This window comes from Equus asinus, chromosome 22, assembly GCF_041296235.1.
Source record: "Equus asinus isolate D_3611 breed Donkey chromosome 22, EquAss-T2T_v2, whole genome shotgun sequence".
Taxonomy (NCBI): domain Eukaryota; kingdom Metazoa; phylum Chordata; class Mammalia; order Perissodactyla; family Equidae; genus Equus; species Equus asinus.
The window spans coordinates 64,763,395-64,789,608 of NC_091811.1; the positions used below are offsets into that span (position 1 = coordinate 64,763,395).

A 26,214-nucleotide genomic window follows, 5' to 3' on the forward strand; every position below is an offset into this window, starting at 1 on the left:
AGATGAGAATCCGTGGGGGGACTTCATATACCTTCGGAGAACAAAATCTTATGGATCAGGCAGAGTATGGTTTTGGCCCTGAAGCTTTGAAAAGAACTATCAGGGCATAGGTTGGAAGCCTGGAATTCTCTACCACAGCTGGACTTTAGAAATCTAGGACCCAACTCACGTATTCACACTACTCTTCCAGGACTCCAAGAAGGGCATCTGCGTACTGTCATGGGCTTGGGCCAATCAGACACATCTCTGTCCAGCTTCTTGGCTCCATATATATGTTTTTAAAGAGACAAGTTACTTTATTATTATAATTTTGCAAATTCTGAAGAATTGTTGTTATCCATGTACCAGCCTCTAAGCGGAAGTTGTGGAGAAGTTTTCAGTATGCCTAATCTGCAGTCCACATCTTAGAAGCAAAAATATCATCACAAATGACAATGTTAAGTTGTAAAACTGAGTGCTATTGATAATGTTGTTTATATCTTGGTCCTTGAATTTTTAAGTCATGTCTCGTAAAAAGTGACTTAAGATATCATTTCATTGATTTTGAAATTGTAGAAAGAGAATATACAGCATTTTCAAATTTTATTATATTACTTTTTAATAGACTTTAAGTGGGAGTAAAAATTGTCATGTAATTTCACTTCAGTAACAACAGCACATACTTCTAATATGAAATTCTGAATAAAAATCCAGCATGAATGAATATAGCATATAGTCTTTATATATTATAAGCATTTAGTCTTTACATATTTTCCTATTTATTTACTTCTGTTCCATAGATTTGGGATTTGAGTCAAAGAAGTTTATTTAAAGTTGTAGATAACTTGGAATTAAAGTTTAGTTATATTCTTAGCTTGTAGTCTATAATTAAACATACAAACTGTTTTGTCTTCAATAAGTATATCATGACAGAATTTTAAAGTATATGAAAATCTCCCAGTAGGATTGTTAAAATGGATTATTCCATAAGTAGGAAGGCAACGACATTATTTTTATAACTTTTAATGTTCCACTGAAGTTTCCTTAATAGACTTAGTTCATGCGAATGTCCTAGAAAACAAATTCTGTAAGTAGAGAATTCTCTTTCTAAGTTTTATAAATATTAACTATATGGTGCTGGGTGATTTACGGTTAATCTTCACAACAGTCTACTGAGACAGACATTATTATCCTCATTTTAAAGATAAAGAATGGAGATGGAGGCAAGTTATGTAACTGGTTTGACTTCAGGGACCAGAGTGGAGTGGAGTATGACTCCGAGCCTGTGGTGTCATTGTTTGGTTTCTCTTTTGCCCTGCTCCCGACAGCTGTGGAAACCACCAGCCTATGTGATAAGCTCCATTCTATTGCCACAGTATATTTTTCTATTTTAATAATCAATATTCTTACTTTTTCTTTTAAAAAAATTGACTAAACTTAGTAAAAGTAAGTGTTTTAAAATTTTTATGATGATTCAGTAGGATCAGGTTAATTTTTACTTTTATTTTTGATATAACTTGTTATTTTCTCCCAACATAACAGTTATTTATATATTTTTCTTTTAGGAGTTGACACAAAGTTGAAGTTCACTCTTGAGCCATCTTTAGGTCAGAATGGTTTTCAGCAGGTAACTTTATTGTTGGTTTTGAAAATACTTATTTTGGGGTATCTACAGGGTACGTTGAGATATATTCTCAAAGTGGGAAGATTAGCATATACTTTGATATGCATAAGAAGATGATCAAGTTTTTGAAATTAGAGACTAATTAACTTACGAAGCTACAAGTGGCCTGGGTTTATGCTTGCAATGAAGAATTTTGTACTTTCTATTAATGGTGTAAGTGTGAAAAAATTGTAAAAAACCTTATGTCTTTTATTCTGAATCCATAATGCATGTTTTGGTTTCTGAACCAGAGCTTCCCAGCTATTGTGTGTGTGTTGCAAATGCGTCACAGCTGTGTTAAGGGAACCTAAGGTGGTAGGAGGCTTGGGGCAGTCATAGTCCTCAGAGCAGTCATATCCAGCTGAAAGAAGCTCTGCCTGTTTGCCCCAGTGTGCTGTACAAATTTTATCATACTCCATGGATGTCAAGATGGGAAAAAGGTTGAAAAGTGCTTATCCAGGTCAATATTATCACTTTGCCAGTATTTCTTTTTTGTTCGTAGTGGTATGATGCCCTCAAGGCGGTTGCCCGACTGTCGACAGGGATCCCAAAGGAATGGAGGAGAAAGGTGAGGAGGATTTGTAGGGCTAACATGTAGAAGGACCATTGCTCTGTCCCTTTACAGTGTCTAGAATGTTAGAAAGATATTCTAGATTTAGTAATTTGAAACCACTATTCATTATTCATTCGTTCAATAAGTATTTATTGATTATCTGTTCTGTGCCAGGTACTGTTCTAGGTACTGAGGGTACAGCAGTGGAAAACAAACAAACAAACAAACAAAAGAAACAGACTGAAGTTTTTGTCCTCATGGAGCTTACACTGAATAAAATATAAAGTATGCCAGATGGTGATAAGTACTTTGGATAAAAATAAAGCAGAGAAAGAAATAAGGAGAGTGTGAGGGAATGGAGATAAGGAGGTGGAATTTTAAATAGCAAGGTGACGTTTGAATAGGGCCCCGCAGGAGGTGAGCAGTTGGCCCTTGCAGCTCCCTGGGGGAAGAGAACTCCTAGCAGAGGAAAGGCCTCAGGCAGCAGCATCTCGGGAGTATGCAAGGGAAAGTGAGAGGCCACAGGGTGAAGCACAGTGAAGGGGAAAGCAATTGGAGAGAGGGTCACAAAGGTGATGTGATGGGACCAGACGAATGGCAGATACGACCTTGTAGGCCATAGTGGGACTTTTGCCCAGTGTGAGATGGGAAGCATTGGAAAGTTTTGAGCAGGGGACTAACACGATACAACTATATTAAATTAATTAATTTTTAATTTTTACTTTTTAAAAGATTTTATTTTTCCTTTTTCTCCCAAAGCCCCCCACTACATAGTTGTGTATTTTTAGTTGTGGGCCCTTCTAGTTATGGCATGTGGGATGCCGCCTCAGCATGGCTTGATGAGCGGTGCCATGTCTGCACCCAGGATTCGAACTGGTAAAACCCTGGGCCTCTGAAGCAGAGTGCGTGAACTTAACCACTCGGCCATGGGACCGGCCCCATTACAACTATATTTTAAATGGAATGCTCTGGCTACTAACTTGAGAATATGAGAGACAAGGGCAGGAGCAGAGAGACCAGTAGAAGACTAGCAATAATTCAGGCAGGAGACGGATCAGTCAGGGTTGTGGCCGTGGAGATGGAGAGAAAGGGTCGGATTCTAGATATATTTTGAAGGCTGAGTTGACATGAATTTTTATTGGATTGATAATAAGGTGTCAAAGGGATGTCAGTGATGACTTCAAGGTTTTGACCTGAGCTACTGGAAGAGTGGAGTTACTATTTACTCAGGTGGGAGGAGCAGATGTGTGTGTGTGTATGTATAGTTGAGGGGTGATGGATTAGATGATGGGTTTTGGATATGATTGGTTTTGGATTTGTTATGGTTGAGATGCCTATTAGACATCTAAATTGAAGGTGTCAAGTAGACGTTTAGACATAGGATTCTGATGTTTGGGAGAGAAGTCTGGCTGGAGATATTAATCAGTGTTTTTCCTGCTAAATTATATTCAAATACCAAGACTTGAAATGCTTTCTTAGTATATTAATTTATAAACCTAGTCTTAATACTCCTAGAATTTGAACATTGAGTGTCCCTCAAAATATACATTAAAAATGGCATTGTGAAATACGTCTTTCAGAAACAGCTTTTGAGAACAAGGTAATCAAAGGAGTAAAAATATCCAGTGACTCTTGAAAAGGATGTTCATTCTGGGAGCCCATCTGTCAGGTTTTTTGTCTGTATGAGGGAGGGATGATTGAAAGGTAAAGGCCACCCAATGGTAAAAAAAGGCCCATTCTCCACGAATGACCAGGTGACTCTTGCTCAAGCAGAGAGAGCAATGCAGAGCGAATATAACAAACTCATACGATAATACAGCCAATCCAGTGAATTGAAATAAAATCTGAAAAATCTCTTTGTTTTCTTAACAGTATCTTTCGTGGCTGGATCATTGCTTGGTACATAGTAGGAACTCGACAAATATTAATTGAAAGAATAAATGCAAGGCCCTAATTGGTATAATTCAGTACAGCAAACTTTCAGTGAAAAGTAGATTTCTACATGTGGGCTGTATCTGGTCTAGGATCAGTTCCCATTTTTCTGCTGGGTGGAATAACTATTTTTTCTTTTTTTTGCTTTTTCTCCCCAAATCCCCTCAGTACATAGTTGTATATTTTTAGTTGTGGGTCCTTCTAGTTGTGGCATGTGGGACGCCGCCTCAGCATGGCTTGATGAACGGTGCCACGTCTGCGCCCAGGATCCGAACCAGTGAAACCGTGGGCTGCTGAGAACTTAACCACTGGGCCACAGGGCCGACTCCTGGAATAACTATTTTTGATAAAGGAAGGTGAAATCATGTATTTTGCTTTAGTATTCTTCTTTATCCATTAATATTCTAGGTTTGGTTGACCTTGGCCGATCATTATTTGCACAGTATAGCGATCGATTGGGACAAAACCATGCGCTTCACTTTCAATGAAAGGAGTAATCCTGACGATGACTCAATGGGAATTCAGATAGTCAAGGTAATGCTCCCGAGCTTGGCCTGTTGTCCTAACTTAGAGGGGAGATTCGAAGAGCCAGATGTTTCCTGGACAGAGGATCAAACCTTAGGGTCTGAATGTCTGTATATTTTCTGCTTCCTCATTTCATTAGTTAACAACCTTTTGATGGGGAATTTTGACTATGCCTTGTCTTCGTAAATTTGTATGTTGCCAGTAAGGAGAAAATGTTTCCATTCATATTCAATTTATTTATCTTGCTCACATGATAGGAGATTGAAATTCCCTTTTTATTTTTCTTTAGCCCGGGTCAGTGCTATTAACTGGATATTTACATAAAAGTCACTGACTGAGAAATTTAAGGCTATTTCCTATTAGAGTAATTGGGCTCTTACTAGGTCTTTGATTATTTCTTAATTGTCAGTTTATGGGGACAGATTGACTGGTGAGTCTCCTTTGAACCAGATGGTCAAGGGTTCAAGCCAGCTGTGGAGGCAGCTGTGGTCTGCCTTCTGGGATTATTACGGTTGATTAGAGCCCGATGCCCAGAGCCCAGGCTGCTGATGCAATTTGATCGCACTATCTTTCTCTTACATAAGCCTCTAGCAAAAGGTTTTTGATTTCATATAAGTACATCACAGTGTAATTAAGCCGGCATTTTAAAAGGAAATTTGTTTCATCTAAATTTTGGTCACCGGAAGATTGCTAGAGTTTTGGCAGCTATGAAGATACTTTTTTCGTGAGGAAGTACTAACTAAAAGGAGCTACTTTCTAGATCTCACTTGGTCTGTTTCAGATAAACGCTAAATGTAATTTTGGAATTCTATTTTGTGTACTTGAAAAGTCTTTGCGCTATCCACCTTTGAGCGGTTTATTTGGAATTTCAGACTATGTTCCTCAGAGATGAAGTATTCTGTATTTGAAATATTTTCTTTCTATTTAAACTGTGAATTAGGGCAATGCACATTTTATAACAATCATGTTATTAAGCGGATCTTTCATTTTTCTCATTGAAATGAATGCTATGTCACTAAAATGACTTCAGCTATTGAAAATCGTAGTCTCCGCTTGGTTATTAAATTATGGATATTGCCCTCGTCAAATATTAAAGCACAGCAAATGTTGCTGTCTTTTTCACTCAAATTTATGAAACAGTTTGGATGAATGATTTTTTTCTGTCTTGGGCTGAATGATTTTTCTGTCTCTTGATAGTACAGGTTGCATTTTTTTGCCGTTTTGGTTTTGCTCCTTAGTATTATTTAGAGTTTTGATAGCTGAATATTATATCATTTTTTTATAGAAAGGAATAATGTTAACATCCTTCATACATGTGTTGAAATGATTATTGTTTTATCTGAGACATATTATTAAAACAGACTGTCAATTTATATGGAATTATAATGTAATTTTTGTTAATTCGGAGTCACTTTTGTGTTAATTCCGTAAACACTTTAAGTAGAAAATGTGCCTGACTGAAATAGCTCTTGAAAATGTCTCTTAGTCAACTGTATCTCAATAAAACTGGGAAGAAAATTTCTCTTAGCATGTTAGAAAACAGGAAAAAGGAAACTAAAAAAAATTGTTTTGGCCCATGTGTATAAGGTGCGTATTCATTTTTTTAAAACTAAAATCCATGTTGGTAGTCTGATTCTGTTTAACGCTGAGACAAAGAAATAAAGATATTTTTTGGAGAGAATGTAAGGAATTACTTTAAAAGATGCTGTTTCGCTTGCGTTTTAGGATCTTCACCGCACAGGCTGCAGTTCCTACTGTGGCCAGGAGGCCGAGCGGGACAGGGTTGTGTTGAAACGGGTTCTGTTGGCCTATGCCCGATGGAACAAGAATGTTGGGTACTGCCAAGGCTTTAACATCCTGGCTGCACTAATTCTGGAAGTGGTGGAAGGCAACGAAGGGGATGCCCTGAAGGTGAGTATCAGGTCTGAAGAAGGCAATGAGGTTCTTCTGAGAGGGAAACATTGGAACCATCATTTCTCTTCTCTGATGCCCCAGCCCTTCCAAGGTGTGTGCTCCACCTTTGTAATTATCCATGATACCACTGCCTCCAGGTTCAAGCCAGGTCAAGTGACAGACTCACGTCGCTGCCAAATGGGAGGAGAATGATTATATTTTTAGTGTCACTTATAAGACATCATGTTTTTAAAGCAAGTTAAATACTAATTGTATTAATTGTCCATTGCTGCATAACAAAATAGCCGACTAGAACAGCAAACATGGATTACCTGACAGTTTCTTCTGCTCAGGAATCTGGGTGTGGCATAGCTGACTCTGTCACGTCACTGGGACATTCAGATGTTAGCTGGGGCTGCAGTCTCATCTGACGGCTCACTGGGAGGCACCATTCACTGCCAAGTTTGCTCATGTCATCGTCAGCAAGATTTAATTCCTCACATATTGTTGGACTAAGGGCCTCGATTCCTTGCTGGCTGTTGGCTGGAGGCCTTTTTTAGTTTCTTGCCATGTGGGCCTGTCCATCTCACCACATGGTGGCTGGCATCCCTCAGAGTGAGCAAGAGAGTGAGCAAGGCAAGAGAGATTAACTCACAGATTTGTAGCCTCATATTAGCAGTGACGTTCCCTCACTTTTGCTGTATTCTGTTTATTAGAAGCCAGTCACTAGGTCCAGCTCATACCCAAGGGGATGGGCTTATACGAGGGTGTGACTCCCAGAAGTGGGGGATCACCAGGGAGGGGTCATAGTAGAAACTGCCTACTCCATCAGTTATGCTTAATTCTGGTTGGGTCTTATGAAGTTGCCTTCCTCTTTCACATCTGGGGCGAGGTGTGGAGGAGGTAGGCTGAGAGTGAATGTCTGTGATGGAAGGTGTTTGCATGGAGAAAGGTTATGAAGTGCATTATATTTATTATCTTTTATTATCTTCGATGCGTAAGACCTTTATTAGTAAAAAAGAAAATTCTGGAAATTCTTTGAGATGAGACAGTAGCAATTTAGGCTTATGGGTCTGAATGTGAGTCAGTCAGTCACCAGAAATAATCTTTATGAGAAATGAATCATTTCCCATGTGCAGGATGGCCACTGCATTATTTGCTTGGGGCAATATCGGGTTGTTAATTCATATTTGAACCCTTGAACTGCTGTTGATTGCAATGCTTTGTGATGGATGGGAGGGGTACTTAGTGTATTCGAGAACCCGCTCCCCCACGCCCCACTCTGCGTTTGATTGTGCTGAATATCTCAGTGATACTCTCAATCGCTGACTGGTGTCATACGGTAAAATAAACCAGTGTTCCTCCTGGTTTTATACACATTATGGTGGAATTAATTATAAATCCAGCCTGACATGATCTAAATCAGTATTCACCCTCTCACTTTTTCCATTCATGTGTTTAAGGAAATAGCGTTGAAGTTACTTGTTTAGCAAATAGGTGGGGGTGGCGGGAGCAGGCAGTGACCAATCAAATACACGAGTTTAAAACGGTTTTTATTAAGAAGCAATTTTGTTTACTCAATCTGTCAGCTTGAGTCAATTTTTTTTCAGATGCGATTCGTATGACTATAAAATGAGAACGGTTCTGTTGAAAAGTAGGAGTAAACCATTCAGGTTAGGTGGGTGGAGAGGCTGGGGAATGGGGTACCCACGCCGGTCACATCATGAAGGGGCTCAGTGATGCTTGAGGATCTAAAAGTTCGCGTGAAAAGATGGACTAGATAAAGCTGCGAAACTGAATATTTATATTTTTGCTTCTAAGAAAATGAACTCTGTGGAGTGAAATGACATCACCATCATTTAGGAATCTTGTGTTTAGATGTTTAATATGCAGAGAGGAAGGCTGAATTCATGAAGAAACACTTCTGACCCAAAGGACAAGATCGGTGTCAGTGTTTTTCCAGACGCTGTTTTGGCTTCTGCAAGTTGTAGTTATGAGGGAAATAATATATAGTTTATTAGAAGTGGGTATACTATTTTTTCTGCTCTTCAGCACTTACTGTTTTTTCTTAGTAACTGTTTTAAACTATTGGTTAGAAATTTGGAGCTCTCCTATTATTTATTTTTTTAGAAGTACTTAGTTTTTTTAGAGTAGTTTTAGATTCACAGCAAAATTGAGAGGAAGGTACAGAGATTTCGCATACACCGCTCCTCCACACGTGCAGTCTCCTCCATTATCAACATCACTCACAAGAGGGTATACTTGTTAACGTCGATGAACCTACTTGACACTTCATAATCACCTAAAGTCTATAGTTCACACTAGGGTTCACTCTTGTTGTTGTATATTCTATGGGTTTGGAAAAATGTGTAATGACGTGAATTCATGATTATAATATCATACAGAATATTTACACTGCCCTAAAAATCCTCTGTGCTCTGCCTGTTCACCTCTCCCCCGCCCCACGCCAAGAACCACTGATCTTTTTACTGTTTCCGTAGTTTTGCTTTTTCCAGAATGTCATACAGTTGGAATCATATGGAGCCTTTTCAGATTGACTTCTTTCACCTAGTAATATGCATTTAAGTTTCCTCCGTGTCTCCTCATGGCTTGTTAGCTCATTTCTTTTTAGTGTCGAATAACATTCCACTGTCTGGATGCACCACAGTTTACTTACTCATTCACCTACTGAAGGACAGCTTGGTTACTTCCGAGTTTTGGCAGTTATGGATAAAGCTGCTGTAAACATCTGTGCAGGTTTTTGTGTGGACGTAAGTTTGGGTAAATACCGAGGAGTGTGATTTCTGGATTGTATGGTGAGAGTATGTTTAGTTTTGTGAGAAGCCACCAGACTGTCTTCCATGGTGACTACAGTGGTCCCCCCTTAGCTGTGGTTTCGCTTTTCTGGTTTCAGTTACCTGTGGTCAACCTTGCTCTGAAGATATTAAATGGAAAATTTCAGAAATAGACAATTCACAAGTTAAAATTTCACACTGTTCTGAGCAGTGTGATGAAATTTTGTGCCATCCCGCTCCATCCTGCCTGGGAAGTGACTCATCCCTTTGTCCAGAAGATCCACGCCATATATGCTACCTGCCCATTAGTCAACTAGCAGCGCTGTCCTTCATCAGATCAACTGTGGGGTCTTGCAGTGCTTTTGTTCAAGGAATCCTTGTTTTACTTAATAATGGCCCCGAAGTGCGAGTGTTGTGATGCTGGCGATTCAGATATGCCAAAGAGAAGTTGTTGTTAATCTCTTACTGTGCCTTATCATAGGTATGTATGTATAGGAAAAAACATAGTGCGTATTGGGTTTGGTCCTACCTGTGGTTACAGGCATCCACTAGTGGTCTTGGAATGTATCCCCTCTCAGGTAAGGGGGTACTTCTGTATACCATTTTGTATTCCTGCCAGCAATGTATGAGATTTTCTGTTGCTCCACATCCTTGTCAGCATTTGATGGTGTCAGCATTCCAGATTTTGGCCATTCTAATAGCTGTGTAGTGGTATCTCATTGTTGTTTTAATTTGAACTTCCCTGATGACATATGATGTGGAGCATCTTTTCGTATGCTTATTTGCCATCTGAATATCTTCTTTGGTGAGGTGTCCGTTAAGGTCTTTGGTCCATTTTTAATTGGATTATTTGTTTCCTTATTGTTGAGTTTTAAGAGTTCTTTGTATATTTTGGAGAACAGTCCTTTATCAGATGTGTCTTTTGCAAATATTTCCTCCCATTCTGTGGCTTGTCTTCTCATTCTCTGGATGTTGTTTTTAGTTTTTAGTTTAGTTTAGTTTAGTTTTTAGTTTAGGAGAAGTTTTTAGTTTTAATGAAGTCTAGCTTATCAATTGTTTGTTTCATGGATCGTGCCTTTGCTGTTGTATCTGGAAAGTCATTGCTATACTCAAGGTCATCTAGGCTATGTTATCTTCTAGGAGTTTCATAGTTTTGCATTTTGCATTTAGGTCTATCGTCTATTTTGAGTCAATTTTTGTGAAAGGTGTAAGGTTTGTGTCTAGGTTCATTTTTTTGCATGTGGATGTCCAATTGTTCTAGCACTCTTGGTTGAAAAGACTATTTTTCCTCTATTGCCGTTATTTATCCTAACTTTTGTTTTTTAAGATCTAATGTTTGGCCTTTGAAACACGGTAGTGGTTGGAGTGACATACCTGCCATAAGACATAGCTGCTCTTACGGCTTACGTCAGACTTTGAGGTGCCTTTAGACAGAGGATTTCAATGTGTCACAAGAATTACTGTGATAATTGGAATTTTTATTCTTGTTTCATGTAACTTTGAGGGATAATAATTTCTTCACAAAAACTTAAGTATCTATCTCAGTTTTATATTCTTGTGAAAAATGCAATGATAGACAGACATACCTTTAAATTTTGCTTTTTGGTCCTATAAATCGCTCTTCTCCTTACTCATAGAGTGCAAGGTCCCTGCCAGGGCGCTCTGCTCTGCTGGAGACCTGCTCTTCACCTCAGCTGGCCCCGGTCTGTCCAGGACCTCCTCCCTCCTCTCAGATTGAATATATTCCTTTTATTGCTAAGCTCCTATTTCCAAGATGATGATGCATTTACCTGGGAAATTCTGTCCCAACATAAGAAGGCTGAGGAGACTCCCTGGGCCTGTCCCCTCCTGTAATAAAGGCCTCAGAGGGACCTTCTCAAGAGTATGCCCCAGCCCTTATTGACTTCGTCAAAACTATGACCCTCAAAGTAGAAATCCCAAGCCAGGGTTGAGAGAAAAAGGAGCCCTTGTCAGGTCTGGGAGATAGTTGTTTTGGAAAATAGGATTTTGTGATATGCTGAAAATAAAAATGTGAGACAGCTGCTTCTCTACCAACAGATAGGGCCAGCTACGATTTTGTTCTGAAGGCTGTTTTTCCTGTGCTCTGGGGAATGAGCGGGTCTTCTTGGGAGGGGAGCATAAACATGCGAGCTGACAGGGAGAGGACCAGAGATTGATGGATAGAACTCAGGTGCGTTTGCGGGATCGTTCTAGTGGTTCTTGACGTCTTAGAAAAGGTAACTCAAATGGAAAAGTGAGAATAAAAATAGTAAATTTGAAGAACTTGTGAGACGATCTTATGAAAGAAACCCAGATTTTAAGAGTACCATTTGTTCAAACAAAACCTTGTTGCATTCTCCCAGGAGAGGAAAGTGGACAAGAAGCCAATATTGGTTGTTCTAATAACTCAGGTAAACGGTGAGTGAATCTTGAGACCTGCTTCGGGCGGGTGTTTTATGACGGCCAGTATTGAGATTCCCGTTGGCTGCTGATGAAGGAGGCGCTCTGTGACTTTCTCGGAGCGAGACTGAGGGTTGTCTGAACACAGCTACTTATGGGGTGAACTCAGGTGTAGTGGTCTGTCTAGAAATTTCAGACAGAAGCAGATTTTGGGTCTGAGTTACTGAGATAATTATGCCGCCTGCTCCTTACCCAGGGTGGAGATGAGCCTAGAAAATCCAGAACATTTGGTATGGACACATTTAAAGGATAGTGTGCTTTGGCTAGCTGTATTTTACCCATTTGAATATGTTCTTTCTATTTAGGACATGTTAAGATACCAGTTTTTATGAAGCCGTCCTGTTCTTTACCTTTTTCTTCAGATTATGATTTACCTTATTGATAAGGTGCTTCCTGAAAGCTATTTCGTCAATAATCTCCGGGCGCTGTCTGTGGATATGGCCGTCTTCAGAGACCTCCTGAGACTGAAGCTCCCTGAATTGTCTCAGCACCTGGACACTCTTCAGAGAACTGCCAACAAGGAAAGTGGAGGTAGTGATGACCCAGTGCTGTCATGCCTTTGAAAGGACTTTACTTCTCTGCGTCCACTGTCCATATGAGCCTAAGCTTTGACGGAAATACAGGTTTTCAGGTGTTTCTGTTGGTGAGAGTTTGCTGCCATGAAACTGATTTCTAGAGCATGAAAACAAAACTGAAAAAAACTAGAGCCACGTGTTGAATTGCTAACTGGTCATGGTTAGGAAGTTGGCCAGGAACCTCAGACTTCACCAGTATCAGATCAACAGCTAAAGTGATGTATTGTACTCCAGATGAAGAAGGGTGTCTGGGTCTTACCATCTAGTTAAACTGCTCTAAGCTGGTGCCAAACCTATAGGAGTTCTTTAAAACTGAGCTCCGGATAGAATTTAGCACAAACTGTGGTTTTGCCTGAACCGTTGAGGTTATGGGGAATGGAGTGTGTGTTTTCATCAAATGGCAGGAGATAAAAGCAGTCCTTTGGATTGAAATGTTTAATGCTCCTTTTATTCATTCATGCTAAGGGTGTTTAGGTTTAGCTGAGGTGAACGGGCTAGTTCTTTCTGGAGGATGTCTCTTCTGGACCTCCAGGTAGAAGCTGACCCGTGAAGGCACTGGGTTGAGTGGGACAGTGATGGAGATGGCTCTGCAGGCGCGTCTGAGAGTGGCCGTCATCTAGCGGGCATCATCCAGCTTTCCAAAGTGCCTGAGCTGGTAGCTGCAACTACACCCCTGCTTGTACTTGCCTGGCTGTGCTCGGGGTACCAGAAAGAATAGTCACAAGTTTGTTGTGTTTCTGTAAATGGTTGCTGGATCCTGACCTAAGCATTTAAATCTGGGAAAATACTAAAGGATTTTGAGGACTTAATCTGTGATTAAAATACGCTAGAAATTTTAGTGACCCCTGGGTGGTGTCTAAGCATTTCCTTCAAAGCCATTTGAATAATCTTCTCATTTAATTTGGCTGTGCAGTATAATTTTGCACCTATGTGGATTTCATAACGCTTCCACGTAGAACCACTTTGCCTGCCCCATAGTCAGACACACTTTACTGTGCTCCAGGTGCCCTGCACTTGCCTATGGGGGCGTGACCTCAGACTCTAGTCTCTGAACAAAGGTCTCCCTTTCTTCCTAGGTAGGAAGAAGGAAAATGAGTGTGGGAGAACACATCTCTTTTTGCTTATATTTGCGTAAATGCACATTCTGACTGTAATTTGGAGGGAGGATTAGTCCACATATCTAAATTTTTGTATTTTATTAAAATACATACTTATGCCATTACAGGAAATGGGAGAGAGCTCTGTGTTTTTACTTAATTTAGAAACTTCAAAGTGAGCTGGATCCCAGATCTTTAAAACTGTGTACAGTTTAGTTAAAAGTATTTTAAAATTTCATGTTGTTTAATTTCCAGATATTTTGGGATTTTCCAGCTATCTTTCTGTTGTTGATTCCTAGTTTAATTCCATTGTGGTATTAGAACTGTGTATAATTTAAGAAGTAGACAAGTAATATGTAATGAGCAATTTTATTTTTATCAGCAGCATTTGAATACAAGTGGGCTTTACCAGGTTTCGAAAATTGGCTTTTGCCTTTGAGAGGCTTAAATCCTTTCTTTCTATCCTGTTTTTGGTGAGGAAAATATCCTCCTTAGTTTTCAGCACCCCACAGTAGGTAGAGCCAAATTAAGTTTTAGGTTAAGATTTCTGAAATATCACAAAGAATTTGTAAAGTTCATATTATTGAAATTTTTATTAAACACCTATGTTCTTCCAGAAAAAGGAAAGAAAAAAAGAAAACAGGAAAGAACCAGAATTTAGAGATATAAACAAGTCAGTGAGGCAGTGTAACAGATTTGGGTGGCCGCGGAAGATTGAAAGAGGGTATTTTTATATGTTGGCAGTCGTCAGTTCTGAAGAATTGTGGAGTGCTGGTTTTCTTCCAGGTGGATATGAGCCCCCGCTGACGAATGTCTTCACCATGCAGTGGTTCCTCACTCTCTTTGCTACGTGCCTCCCTAACCACACAGTTTTAAAGATTTGGGATTCAGTCTTCTTCGAAGGTTCGGAAATCATCCTAAGGGTGTCACTGGCGATCTGGGCAAAATTGGGAGAGTAAGTGATTTCCCCCTTCTGTTCTGTTCTGTGGTGTGGAGGGGCTTATGCAATTTTTGTGCTGTAATGTGTAAAACATCGATATTTAAGTATGAGGAAAAGGGAAAGTTATGAATTGTGCAATCGCTTTGCCTTCTGAAATCTCAGCTGGCTCGTTCTTCAATGTTGGGCGGCAGGTGGGATCTATTTTATTTATTTACTTATTTATTTTTGAGGAAGACTGGCCTTGAGCTAACATCCATGCCAATCTTCCTCTATTTTGCTTGAGGAAGATTGGCCCTGAGCTAACATCCATGCCAATCTTCCTCTATTTTGTAACATGTGGGACACCACCACAGCATGGTTTGATGAGCAGTGTATAGGTCTGCACCAGCATCTGAACTTGCAAACCCCAGGCTGCCCAAGCGGAATGCATGAACTTAACCACTCTACCACTGGGCTGGCCCCCAGAGATGGAATCTATTTTAGAGAAGGGGGCAGGCTTTTTCAGGCCTGTAGACTCCCCTCCTCCTTCCCATGCTAGTGTTCTGGCTGGTTTACTCTTTTTCAGCATCTTTCCTGACGCTAGTTGGGAAGAGGGAAGCTGGGAAGAGGGAGAGGAACTTAGATGGAAGAGGAACGGGGAGGTCTGGAGAAGGGTGGGGGGGTTTGTCAGTCAATATCGCAATTTGTCTTGTTTTTGAATCTTTCTTATTTTCGTCTGCTGTTTAGAGCTGTGATAAATGAGATTATATGTGATTATATGTATAAGTATCTAGCATGGCACTTGGTACATAATCAATAGCAGAACACATGTAACTTCTTTCCTTTCATCAAGAATTAATTTTATGTCGAAGTCTATTACCACCAAACATATTACCAAATAGATTTTACTTACCTTCCTTACTAGTGGCAGGGCTGAGAAAACTAGGGTATTTTCACCCATCTCTAATATATTGTGAGTATTATGTTAAAATTCTGCCTTTTGGATAATGGAAGAACTATTAGGCTGAAATTGTTAGAGTTAACTTAAGATGCAGAGAAGTTTTTAATGTTTGTTTCCTAGAGCTACAGATGACTTGATTGGATAGCCAGAGACAACATATCAGAAAACTAATAAATCACTGCCAGTGTTTGTTTCAAAAGTCTTTTAACTAGTCTTTTCATGTATAAGTTTTTCCTAGGAGACTTGTAGCATTTTTTACTTTTTGCAAGAAAGATCCAGCAACTATCAATTCAGGGATTTAAAAAATCATTGTTGTGTGTAAGTGTGTGTAAACATCACATAGCTGACTCCTTTGACTATTTTATTGTATGTTGCTTTTCAGCTAGGCAAAAAAAATTCATCTGTGGGGGATTTGGGGTGCTATTTACTTATCTTTTTCATTTTCTCCCAATGTCTACCTCTTTCTGCTGTCAGATATTTCCAGCCTCCTCTACACCTTGGAAGCTCTTTGAGCTTTGATAGTTTCTCTAGGCGTGATAATCCAGTTACTGAGTAACTAGTTTATAGGATTAAAATAGTAAGCACTTTATTGTATGCTGGCTCAGCTATGGTCACCCTTGTGTTAATTCTTAATTATGGGGCAGCGGGAAAGGAGGTGATTCTGGTTTTACTCCCATCTCTCTGTTATCTGTAGGATCAGAACTTACTCATACAATCATCCCAGGGATGTCACACTGTTGAAATAATAACTTTTCTGGATGGCCTTAGGGAAATCCCCCAACATTAGTGTGTCTTGACTACATGTCTGTACAGTGTTCGTTGAGTGTGTACAGTGGACAGGCGTTGTTCTAAGCACTCTAGACGTAAAATAAACTCCTTTAGTCCTCACTGTCATCCCATGAGGTGGGTACTGTTATCATCCCCATTTTACAGATGTGGGAACCGAGGCATAGAGAAGTTCAGTAAATTGCCCAAAGTCACGCAGTTAGTAAGTGGAAGGGCCCGGTTTTGAACCCAGGTATGCTGGCTCTAGAATCTGCGCTTTTAATAATGTGAATCCATTGATAATAAATGGCTACTGTTCATGAAGTTCAGGCCATATATGAACCACACTGGTGGGATTGTAAATGTTTCAGAGTCTTTGCTCGTTATGATTCTACATGTTTTGAGCACGCAGCTTGTTAAGCGAAACGAAATCAACCAGCAGGCCTCATCAGTTGCGTCATTATGTTGGCAGTTTAAACACATTATCTCATTCGTTCTCCCATGACCCTGTGAAGTGGGTAGGGTGATTCTTCTTCTCTTTTCAAGTGAGAAAACTACTCTGGGAAGGTTAATTATTAGTTCAAGGTCACCCAGCTAATGAGTAGCAGACCCGGAACTTAATCCTGGATCTTTCCGATTCCAGTGCCTGTGAACTTCTGCACAAACTCTCCATTGGAAAAACCCTAAACAGCATGTAGGTAACCTCCAGTTTGCGTACCCCTGAGTAACGTATGTGCCTTCACTATGGTTATCCAGGGGACGTCTCCTTTCACCTTGCTTCTGCAACTTGGAGTTTCTTCCTCTCACTCATACCAATGGTGCTTTGGGGGTATTTAAGTTATGGACCATCAGCTCACCGTACTGGTACCCCTTTTCCGTGTCCTTTCTCCTCTGACCCTACTGTTTTGGTTCGATGCCTTGTTGCCTCCTGCCTGGCCTGTTGCGGTGTATCCTCCCAGGTCTCCCGTGGAACCCCATACTTGCCATGCCACCTCCAGGCCCCCCTTGCCAAGGGCACCTCTGCTCCCACACTCCCTCTTAAAAGCCTTTCAGTGACTCCTGCCCTGAAGGGGCTCAGCTGGCGGGTGAGGCCCCGGCGATTTGCGCTCTGCAGCTCCACCTTCAGCTCTCGCCGGCTCCCTCTGGCGGTGTAGCCACCCCCAACTCTGGTCGTGTGTAGCTACTTGCAGTTCTCTAGCAGGGCCTGCTGTCTCCTGCATCCACGTCTTTGGAATGCTTTTTCTTCCTTGTCAACTCGGAGAATGTTTTTCGAAACTCATCTCAAGCATTGTTTCTCTTCCTCATGCCCCAGGGTAAACTTAACCACCTTTTCATTTATGCCCACATGCTACTCTGTGTCTTTGTTATAATGCATCAGCAGTTTATTTCATTTACGCATTTACATGATTGTGGCAATGGGATTTGAACGGCACTCCAGAGCCTAAAGATCCCCATCATCGTATTTTCTGGATGGCCTTAGGGAAATCCCCCAACATTAGTGTGTCTTGACTACATGTCTGTACTCAGTGGGCAAATAGGATTATCCTACTATACAAACAGGGTCAGTAATAGGTTGCCAGGTGGCAGAGTCTTTATTTACATGTAGAACCCAACACAAGAAGCAGGGCATCATCTCCAACCAGCGGCAGGGCCCTGAGAAGAACTGGAAAAATCCTGCCTGTGAAAACATCCTGTGGACTGATGAAATAGGCCAAGAATGAAATAAGATCAAGTTCTTGTGTTTTCCCTCGTTCACTTCTACTGTGGTCTGGGTTCAGTCTGTCAACGATATTGCAGTCTGCAGATTAACAGCAACAGATTCCCTCCAGGGGGTAATTGTCTTCAGTACCCAATTTCCTGGTTATGGTTTCTGATCAGTTGTGGGTATTCTGATGTATAGAAAGTGTCACACGGATGCAGTAAAGATGCCACAGTGGGGCTGTGAGGCTGGCTGGGGAGCAGGGTAGGAAAGATGGAAACTCATCCTGTCATAAGTCCTCTGAGCTGCCTTTGGTATTTTTTTTGTCTTTTCTCTGCATACAGCAGGCTACACTGGGAGCGTGTTCTGGGATTTTGGTTTTTGTGGCCTGCTAACTTGATTGCTTTGAGCTGGAGGTGACACATCAGTTGTACCTGTAGCATGCACCTGATAGACACTGTGGGTGTCCTCAACGAGTCTTTCTCTGTCCTTTCTTTATCTAGGCAGATAGAATGTTGTGAAACAGCAGATGAATTCTACGGCACCATGGGGCGCCTCACCCAGGAGATGCTGGAGAATGACCTTCTGGAAAGCCATGAACTCATGCAAGTGAGTGGGCAGCACGGTCTGTGTTGGCTCGGGGAACCCTGGGTACTGTGGGAACAGCAGTGCTGGAGCAGGGGTCTCGGGAAGTGTACTGGTCAGCCCGCAGATTTAGTTTATCACCTGACCACGAGTCTATATATAATGGGATAAGAATCTAACCATGTCACAAGAGGAAGGAGTGAATAATGAAAATAATGAATAATGGATATTTGTTGTGGCTTTCATTCAGACTGTGTTGCTTAAAAATCATGAGGTACAATACAAAAATATATTTAAAAAAAAATAAACCAGACCCTCCCCCCCCCCCCAAATTACCAGGTGCTTATTCTGAATCTGATTCTTAGTCTTATTAAAGGGAGACTTGTGGGGTGAAGTAATTATTTTGAGGAAGGAATTGTTGAGGATAAAAAGGAGATTATTCTAATCAGCATTTTAGTTGTTTTGCCCACATTTTCTACTCATGTTATATTATATATTAATCATAAATTTTAATATGAAAGACTGGAAAGGTTTTGTTGTTTGCTGGCACGTTGCTCTGTCTAATATCACGTTCGCTGAGTCATTGAAATCGACAGGAGTCTAGAAGGGATAGCGGACTTGTTCACATTGTCTCTTCCATTAGGTTCTGTGACCTAATTTTGTCCTCACTCTCCTCCGATGCTTCTGACCATTTGTTCTCTTCCTGGGTCTTTCTCTTGCTCACTGACCAACTGTGGGCCATTCCAAGCTTGTCCTTGGACCTCAGTTCCTTCTTTCTCTGTGATTTCTCCCTCCTTTTTCTTGGTTTCAACATTTCCCTTCATATGAGGTTCCATGCCTGAGGTCATTTTTGGGTGCTGGGGCCCAGTTGACAGATTAGAAAATGAAGCCTCAGGCCCCTGCTCCAGGACTGGAGGAGCTTCCGTAACTTTGCTCATTTCTCAGCACCCCCACTCCTTCTCAGAATCCCTCACTTTAGCAGACAAGCTACCTGATTTATTGAGAATATTGACCACCTGATAGAACCTCCCTGAACATCCGTATTTTTATTTCAGCTTTTCTTTGCATTCTCATCTCTTCTTTCTTCCTCCTGTCTGTCTCGGAGGAGGAAGTGTTCTGTCTGACCCTCTGATTCCAACCCTTCTCACACATCCTGGGCCGTTGCTTCGTCCCTCATTCTCTCCTGGAGGCAAGTGTCTTTTATTGACCATCACTGCAGGTCAGCGCTTGGCGTTCAACACAGAGGACATCCTTTACATCCTGCAGAACTGCCCAACGCGTATGCCCCAAGCAGGACTCTGAGATAGCATCCCTTCTCCCTCACTCATGAAACTTCAGTGGCTCCCACTGCCTCCAAAACAAGGCATGACTTTCTCAGCCTATCAGCCAGTGCTCTCGACTCTCTGGCGCTAAGCTACCTTTTCAGCCATGGTTCCTGTTCCTCCTTTTGTACCCTTGACCGATCCTAGTCAAGTTAAACTGCGTTCCATGCTCCCAGACATGCCTGGTGAGGTGCCTCCTCTGCTCTCTGCTCAGTCTTCCTCTTCTGCCGTCACGTGGTTAAGGACTGCCTCCTTGTGAAAGTTCCAGTTCAGACGCCATCTCCTTTGTGACACATTCTCTGATGGTCTCAACCAAAATCATCTCCCATTTCTTTAAGTCACCCCGACATTGTCTTTGTGCCTCTCCTGTGAGCATTTGTCACGTTCTGCCTTGAGTTAAGACACTACCTGGTTTCCTCCCTGACAGTTTAAGTTCCTTGAGGACGGAGACTCTGCTTTTGCTCATAACACTCAGCACTTTGCCTTTTTCTGGGGGTGTCAGCACATTTATTAATTCATTAAGCAAACATCTACTGAGAGTCTGCCATTCGTTTTCTGAATTAGACATCCCTCACCGATGACGGCCGTCCTTCCAGGTCCCCTCTGCTCTCGTCCGGTCAGCATTTTTCTTCTAGAGCAATTGTCCACACTTACTGCTTCGGTCATTTCATTGTTCTTCATGAACCCTTCACTGCTTCCTTGTTATTAAATGCAGTAAACAAAATGCTTCAGCCTAGTTTCCTAAGCCCTATATTAACTTCTCCAGATATTTATTGAGCATCTCTGTATGTCAAAAGCCTTCTTTGAGGGAATTTATGTCTGGTTTTACCTTTAAAGACAAGTAGGAGTTGTTCAGGCTCTGTGTGTATATGTGTATACGTGTATTCACGGGTGCGTGTGTGCGTGTGTGCGTGTGTGTGTGTGTGTGTGTGTTGGAGGTGGTGGTGCAGAGCAGACAGGCAGTTTGTGATTGACGGGGCAGCACGAGCAAGGGCAGAGCACTGAAAACCTGTGTGGCGTGTGAAGGAAACTACAAGTGGTCTGGTATCAGGATGGCTTATGGAAGACCGCAACCATGGGAGTGTGGGCTTGATCTTTCCTGTCAGTGGTTGTGAAATTGTGCTTGTTGGAGGTCTAGGGCTCCTGTGGAGCCCTTGGGAAGGGAAAAAGAAGCACTGTGGCCTTCAAGGTTTTGAGGAGAGGAGAGAAATTGGCTGAGTTTTGTCTGATGTTGACTACGTGGGCAGTCCTGTGAAGGGTGGCTCTGAAGGGTCCAGTCTGATAGCAGGAGGCCTGGGAGGAGGCAGGGGTGGGTAGAAACAAGAATGGAACTGGGGCCGGCCTGGTGGCGCAGTGGTTAAGTGCGCAAGTTCTCCTTCGGTGGCCCGGGTTTGCTGGTTCGGATCCCGGGGGCGGACATGGCACCATTTGGCACACTATGCTGTGGTAGGCATCCCACATATAAAGCAGAGAAAGATGGGCATGGATGTTAGCTCAGGGCCATTCTTCCTCAGCAAAAAGAGGAGGATTGGCGGCAGATGTTAGCTCAGGGCTAATCTTCCTCAAAAAAAAAAAAAAAAGTGCAACAAATGAATGGAACAGAGACAGTACTTAGAAGGTGAAGTTGATGCGACTTGGCCATGAAAGATAGATATGGGACGAGGGAGAAGGAAATGGGGGAGACAAGGGCAGTCTACAAGTTTCTAGCTCAGGAAGAAGAGCGTAAGTTCATGGCGGAGGAAGATGAGTTTGATTGGAGAGGGTTGCATTAGAGGTGTGCTCCTGACCTATCCGAAGGAGTTCCCTGTGACTTCACAACTGGGACCGATTGCACGGGTCACAGCCCTGTCCCCACCCAGCCCTCTTAGCCTGAGCCCATCCCTGTGACGGGGCTTGTGGTTCCTCTGACACTCTCTCTGTGAGAATCCTCTCTGCCTGCCTGGGGCCTGCTCCACCTCCCCCCACACACAGCCTGTTATCTCAGCCCTTGGGGATGATGCCTCCTCCCTGCTCCTTCAGTACTTAAGATTTTCAACAATTGATTTAATGCTAATTAGGTTATTTTATATTGTTTGATATTTTTTCACGTATGGTCATCTTATTTCTCTAATGAAGCAGCAAGTTCCTTAATGATAGGTAGGGGCCTTGTCCTACTCTGTATCCCCATAGCACCCAGAGTGGCACTAAGGATGCCCATGGGTTGCTCAGCGAATACACAGAATCGTAGAACATTAGAACTTGAGGCAGAGGTTTCCAAACTTGACTGTGTCCAAGGAGCGTCTCGGGAGTGGATGGAGATGCAGCTGTTTGGTCCTGATGCAGGTGGCTTTGAAACAACACTTAGAGGAACACTGGCTTAAAAGAAGCTTGAGGATCAACCCACCTGATTCTGTAACTTCAGAGAGAGGAAAGTAAGGCTTGGAGAGGGAGCATCTTGCCGGTTTCTTAGGTCATCTGATGGCAGACCCAGGACCGAGACCCAGGTCCCCTCTCCTGGCCCCGTGCTTTTCCCCTCCACCCAACAAACTGCTTCCACCCTATTTCAAAACTTGTCTTTCTAAAAGCTGAAATTGTCTCTAGAAGAATAAGCAACATTTTATCTCACTCAAGTTTAAACGTTGCCAGAAGGAATGAGAGCGTTGTTGAGATTTGCCAACTTTCTCCTCTAGGAATTTCTAATCTTAGGTATCAGGAGAAAAGAGAATTACCTCTTTATCCTGCGTTAAGAGAATCCTGGAGGGGAAATGTAGGCTGTGGCTTGATTGATTAGATACTATTTTAGTAGCATTTCTCTTGCCAAGGAAAACATCTGGGTGAGGATGAACTGAGCCTAATTTTGTACAACTTATGTTTTCATGTTTCTTGTAAAGCGTGTCAATAATGAAAAAAGAAATTTAATTCCTTTTCAGCAGTGCCTAAATATAAATGTCTATGTAAGTATGTGTCAGTAGTTTGGATAGTAAATAGACTTCTTGGTTTTCCTTGGCATCATAGAGGATTAAGGAGAGAAATGGTGAATGTCATTTCAAGCCACTCTCTTTTCTGTATTCAGTCTTTTTTAAAAAATTAATTCAATGGCTGTGATCCAGTTACAGTGGACCATAAATCTGTCAGCAAACTTGAAATGCCTCCAGATGAAGAATGTGGACTGTGTGTAAGATCTTTATTTTTGAGCTGAAGAGATGCAAGGATTCTCCCTGTTTGGTCTTCCCCATTCGTTTCAGATCCCAGTGCGATACACAAAATAATCTGGGTTTTTCCCCTCGTAAATCACCACACTCTTTTTTTTTTTTTTAGCAATGGCCTATTATAAAAAATGGTGTTTGAAAAGGGGATTGGGAGAAAGCCATTGAATTAGTGTATGTGGATTTCAGGAGGACTTTTTTCAAAGTCTCTCATGAATTCCTTGAGGGCAACAGAGAGAAAAGTTATTAGATGTGATTATTAGAAGCGTTTGTAGGTGCTTGGAAAAACCTAACCAAAGTGCTTGTCAATAATTTACTGTTACCTTGGGGGCTCTCATGGGCCATGAAGCAGGGTCTGCCCTTGGACTGTTCAGTTTTTTCCGTCAGTGATGGGGTGGAAATTACAAGGATGTGGATGCTTGTCCAATAGAAGGGTAATGTTTGACGAATTAGTGCTGTCAAAGTTGAAACCATCCGCCCTGCAAAATAGTGTGAGCCGTAACGGGAAGAGTTTAAGCAACACCCCTCTGACCATCCGTCTGAGATGCGCCAGAGAGAGCTCCTGCTGGGGAAGGGGGTACCTGCAAAGAGGTGCTATCAACACATTTGTTTCAAGAACACTGATTTCTTCTTTGAAGGAGTAGCTGGAAGTCAATGATAGGGAAAGGAAAACCAGGAATAGAGAATGAAAGCTCAGTGGAGTAAGTTTTCTTTTTGGGCAAATGTCTTCAGCTGAGTGGCCCTTGAAGGAGCTCACTACGTGAGCCCAGGCCACCCACTCTGGGGCAGGACGGGACGAAGGAGGGGCGGAATGTACTTCCCAATCCTTTCTTATAAACTTCCTGCATGAGGCCGGACAAGGGAATTTTCTGATCTTTTTATAAAACTGGCAAAAAAAACAAAGTGAGTCTTCAGCTGTTTACCTCACTAATTGTCTTTAATGAGACCTCTTCATTTGTAAGGAATTTTGAAATTCCTAGCATTGATAATTTCATCTTTTAAACTTGAATCCAAATGGTATGGGTTTCTTAAATGTCTGAACCAAGTTTCTAAATTGTTAAAGAGAAAAGGTCCCGTGAGTGAGGGGCAGGCTGGCTCTTGGCCCGGCAGCGGGACCATGTTAGTGTGTGATGGTGACAGGCTGATGCCGCTCTGCTGAGGCCCAGGTGGAGGTGCCGCTCTCTGACCTCAAGTTCGGGTGCTGAGGAGAGGATTTCACATCTCTCTCTTTCCCTCGAAGGGTGTCTGGAGCTAAGACAGGTCCTAAGAGCGAGGAGGGAAGACTTCTCCTTGGGTGAGGAGCTGTTGGCACCCTTTGTGGGATCAAAGAATGTGAGAGTTCACTCTGACCATGTTGTTAATGAAATTAGGGGAAGTATTTCAGGCAGACAGAATATATGAAAAATAACATAACAAAACTTATATACCCACCACCCAACTTAAGAAATAAAACATTAACAACCTAGGTGAGCACCCACGTCCACCTCTCTCTCTTTCACCACCCCGCTCCTCTCAGAGGTAATCATGGTCTGGAGTTTCACGCCCTTCATTTTTCAGATGAGGAAAAGGAGGCCCAGAGAGGTTGGGAGCTGGCTTAGTTTCACACTCCAGACTGGTGGGAACCCCAAGACGACTTCTGCTTCTTTCCAGGGGGGAACAGTTCACTGTTAGTAAATTTGTCCTGCTTCTCAGCCCTGGGGTAGAATCAAGTAGGTCTGAGATAAGACAGCTGGGAGATGACTTTAGTGGTCCCCATAAACCGTGTACTTTGCATAATAAGTGACGGGGAAATCGAAGGGAAGGAATTTTAGCCATGCTTGTTTGGAATCTTGGGATGGTGCAGTGAGATTAAGTGGACACTGAAGTTTGAGGACAGTCAGATGTACAGGCTGTTGAAGATCACAACTGCGGTGGAGCGTCACGGGGGCTCAGAGCTAGAGTGAAACAGCCACACGGGTAAGCAGCCTTCTGAGCCTTCGTTTTCCTCCCCATGCAAATATTGGATATCTCCTAAGCCTTCAGAAAAACGGTCCCGCTGAAATGAAAAATACCACGTTAAAATATTTTCCTAGAAAAGCGTCATCAGGAGGTTTGAACAGCTTCCTGGGAGAAATGAAAGTTAGTGTGATTAATATACGTCTTCTGGTGAGTACGAATCTGAAGAACTGAAGAAATATGTTGGGAGCAATTCAATAAGAGCAAACAAGATTTCTTTTCTCCTGCTGATAGAATGATATATAATTTTCAAATTTTGGGGGAAGCACAGGTGCTTTTCCCATTTTTATTTATAGATTTTTTTAACAGCCTATGCTTTATACCCTGTCACTTTTTTCTTGTTTATTTTTTATTTCTTTAAAAATAACAGCTAACAATTTTCACCTAGAACTCATTCACAGACACTGGAAAAGGTGGTATCTTTGGAGAAAGCTTGCAGTTGATCACAAGATCACTCACTAGACCTAATTTTACCCAGAAGGCTGACACTAAATGTCGATAAAAATCATCAAACAAAGCTTTGAAAGACAAGGGCTCCCTCTGAAGAGCTTTGCTGGGTTGGTTGGTAAAGAAGTGCTGGGGAGCTGTGGGTTTCTGCATTAACTCAACCTCGAACGAGCAGGAGGGAGTCAGAATGCCCATCTGCCCACCCGTGTTTACCAGTTGGGACGCCCAGTCACAGCGGGAGAACGCCCCACTGCATTGACCGGCATCCTTTTGTCTTTCTCCAAAGGGAATGTTGAAGTGGAGTCTTTCCACCTGCTGTGGAAGGGGCAGTCAATACTGCTCTTCACACTCCAATCATAACTTTGTCTTCCTAGGATTGATCAGAGTTGTTCAGGCCGCCATTTCAGACTTGGCCTTTTTGCTCTTGCTTTTCAGACTGTTTATTCTATGGCTCCATTCCCTTTCCCCCAGCTGGCAGAATTGAGGGAAAAATACACCTACAACATTACTCCATTCCCAGCCGCAGTTAAATCCACCTCAGTTTCTGGGTAAGATCTTTTTTTTTTTTTATTGTTTTCATAATGGAAAACAATACTTTGTTATTGTAACTTATTATTTGTTAAGCCCTAGAAATATGTTCAGAGGAATTTGGTACTTAAAATCTGAATGTCTCTTTCCAAAAGGTGTTGATTTAAATTCAAGACAGGGATTTTTAAAAGTGTGCTTTCCAAAGAAGATTGGAACATAAACTGAAGGCGTATTTAGCAACCCCACTACTTATTTAAAAACATCAAATATTGAAAGTCTCAATAATTAAAGTAATGTGCAACTGGTTCCTGAAGAGACAGATGAGCTCATTTAAAA

General features: G+C 41.8%; 1 protein-coding gene across 5 annotated transcripts in view; it reads left to right on the top strand.

The window, feature by feature from the left end:
• Positions 1–26,214, top strand: part of TBC1D30 (TBC1 domain family member 30) — an 83,494-nt gene that overhangs the window by 44,004 nt on the left and 13,276 nt on the right. For 3 of the 5 annotated variants that reach the window (XM_044755847.2, XM_070494128.1, XM_044755849.2), the window contains 8 exons: positions 1,545–1,606; positions 2,145–2,210; positions 4,536–4,661; positions 6,378–6,563; positions 12,163–12,331; positions 14,217–14,427; positions 18,320–18,425; positions 25,786–25,898. In XM_044755847.2, the coding sequence (XP_044611782.2) occupies positions 1,545–1,606; positions 2,145–2,210; positions 4,536–4,661; positions 6,378–6,563; positions 12,163–12,331; positions 14,217–14,427; positions 18,320–18,425; positions 25,786–25,898 (1,039 nt within the window). The remainder of the gene's footprint in view (positions 1–1,544; positions 1,607–2,144; positions 2,211–4,535; positions 4,662–6,377; positions 6,564–12,162; positions 12,332–14,216; positions 14,428–18,319; positions 18,426–25,785; positions 25,899–26,214) is intronic. The other 2 variants (XM_044755848.2, XM_044755850.2) reach the window with 1 other exon arrangement.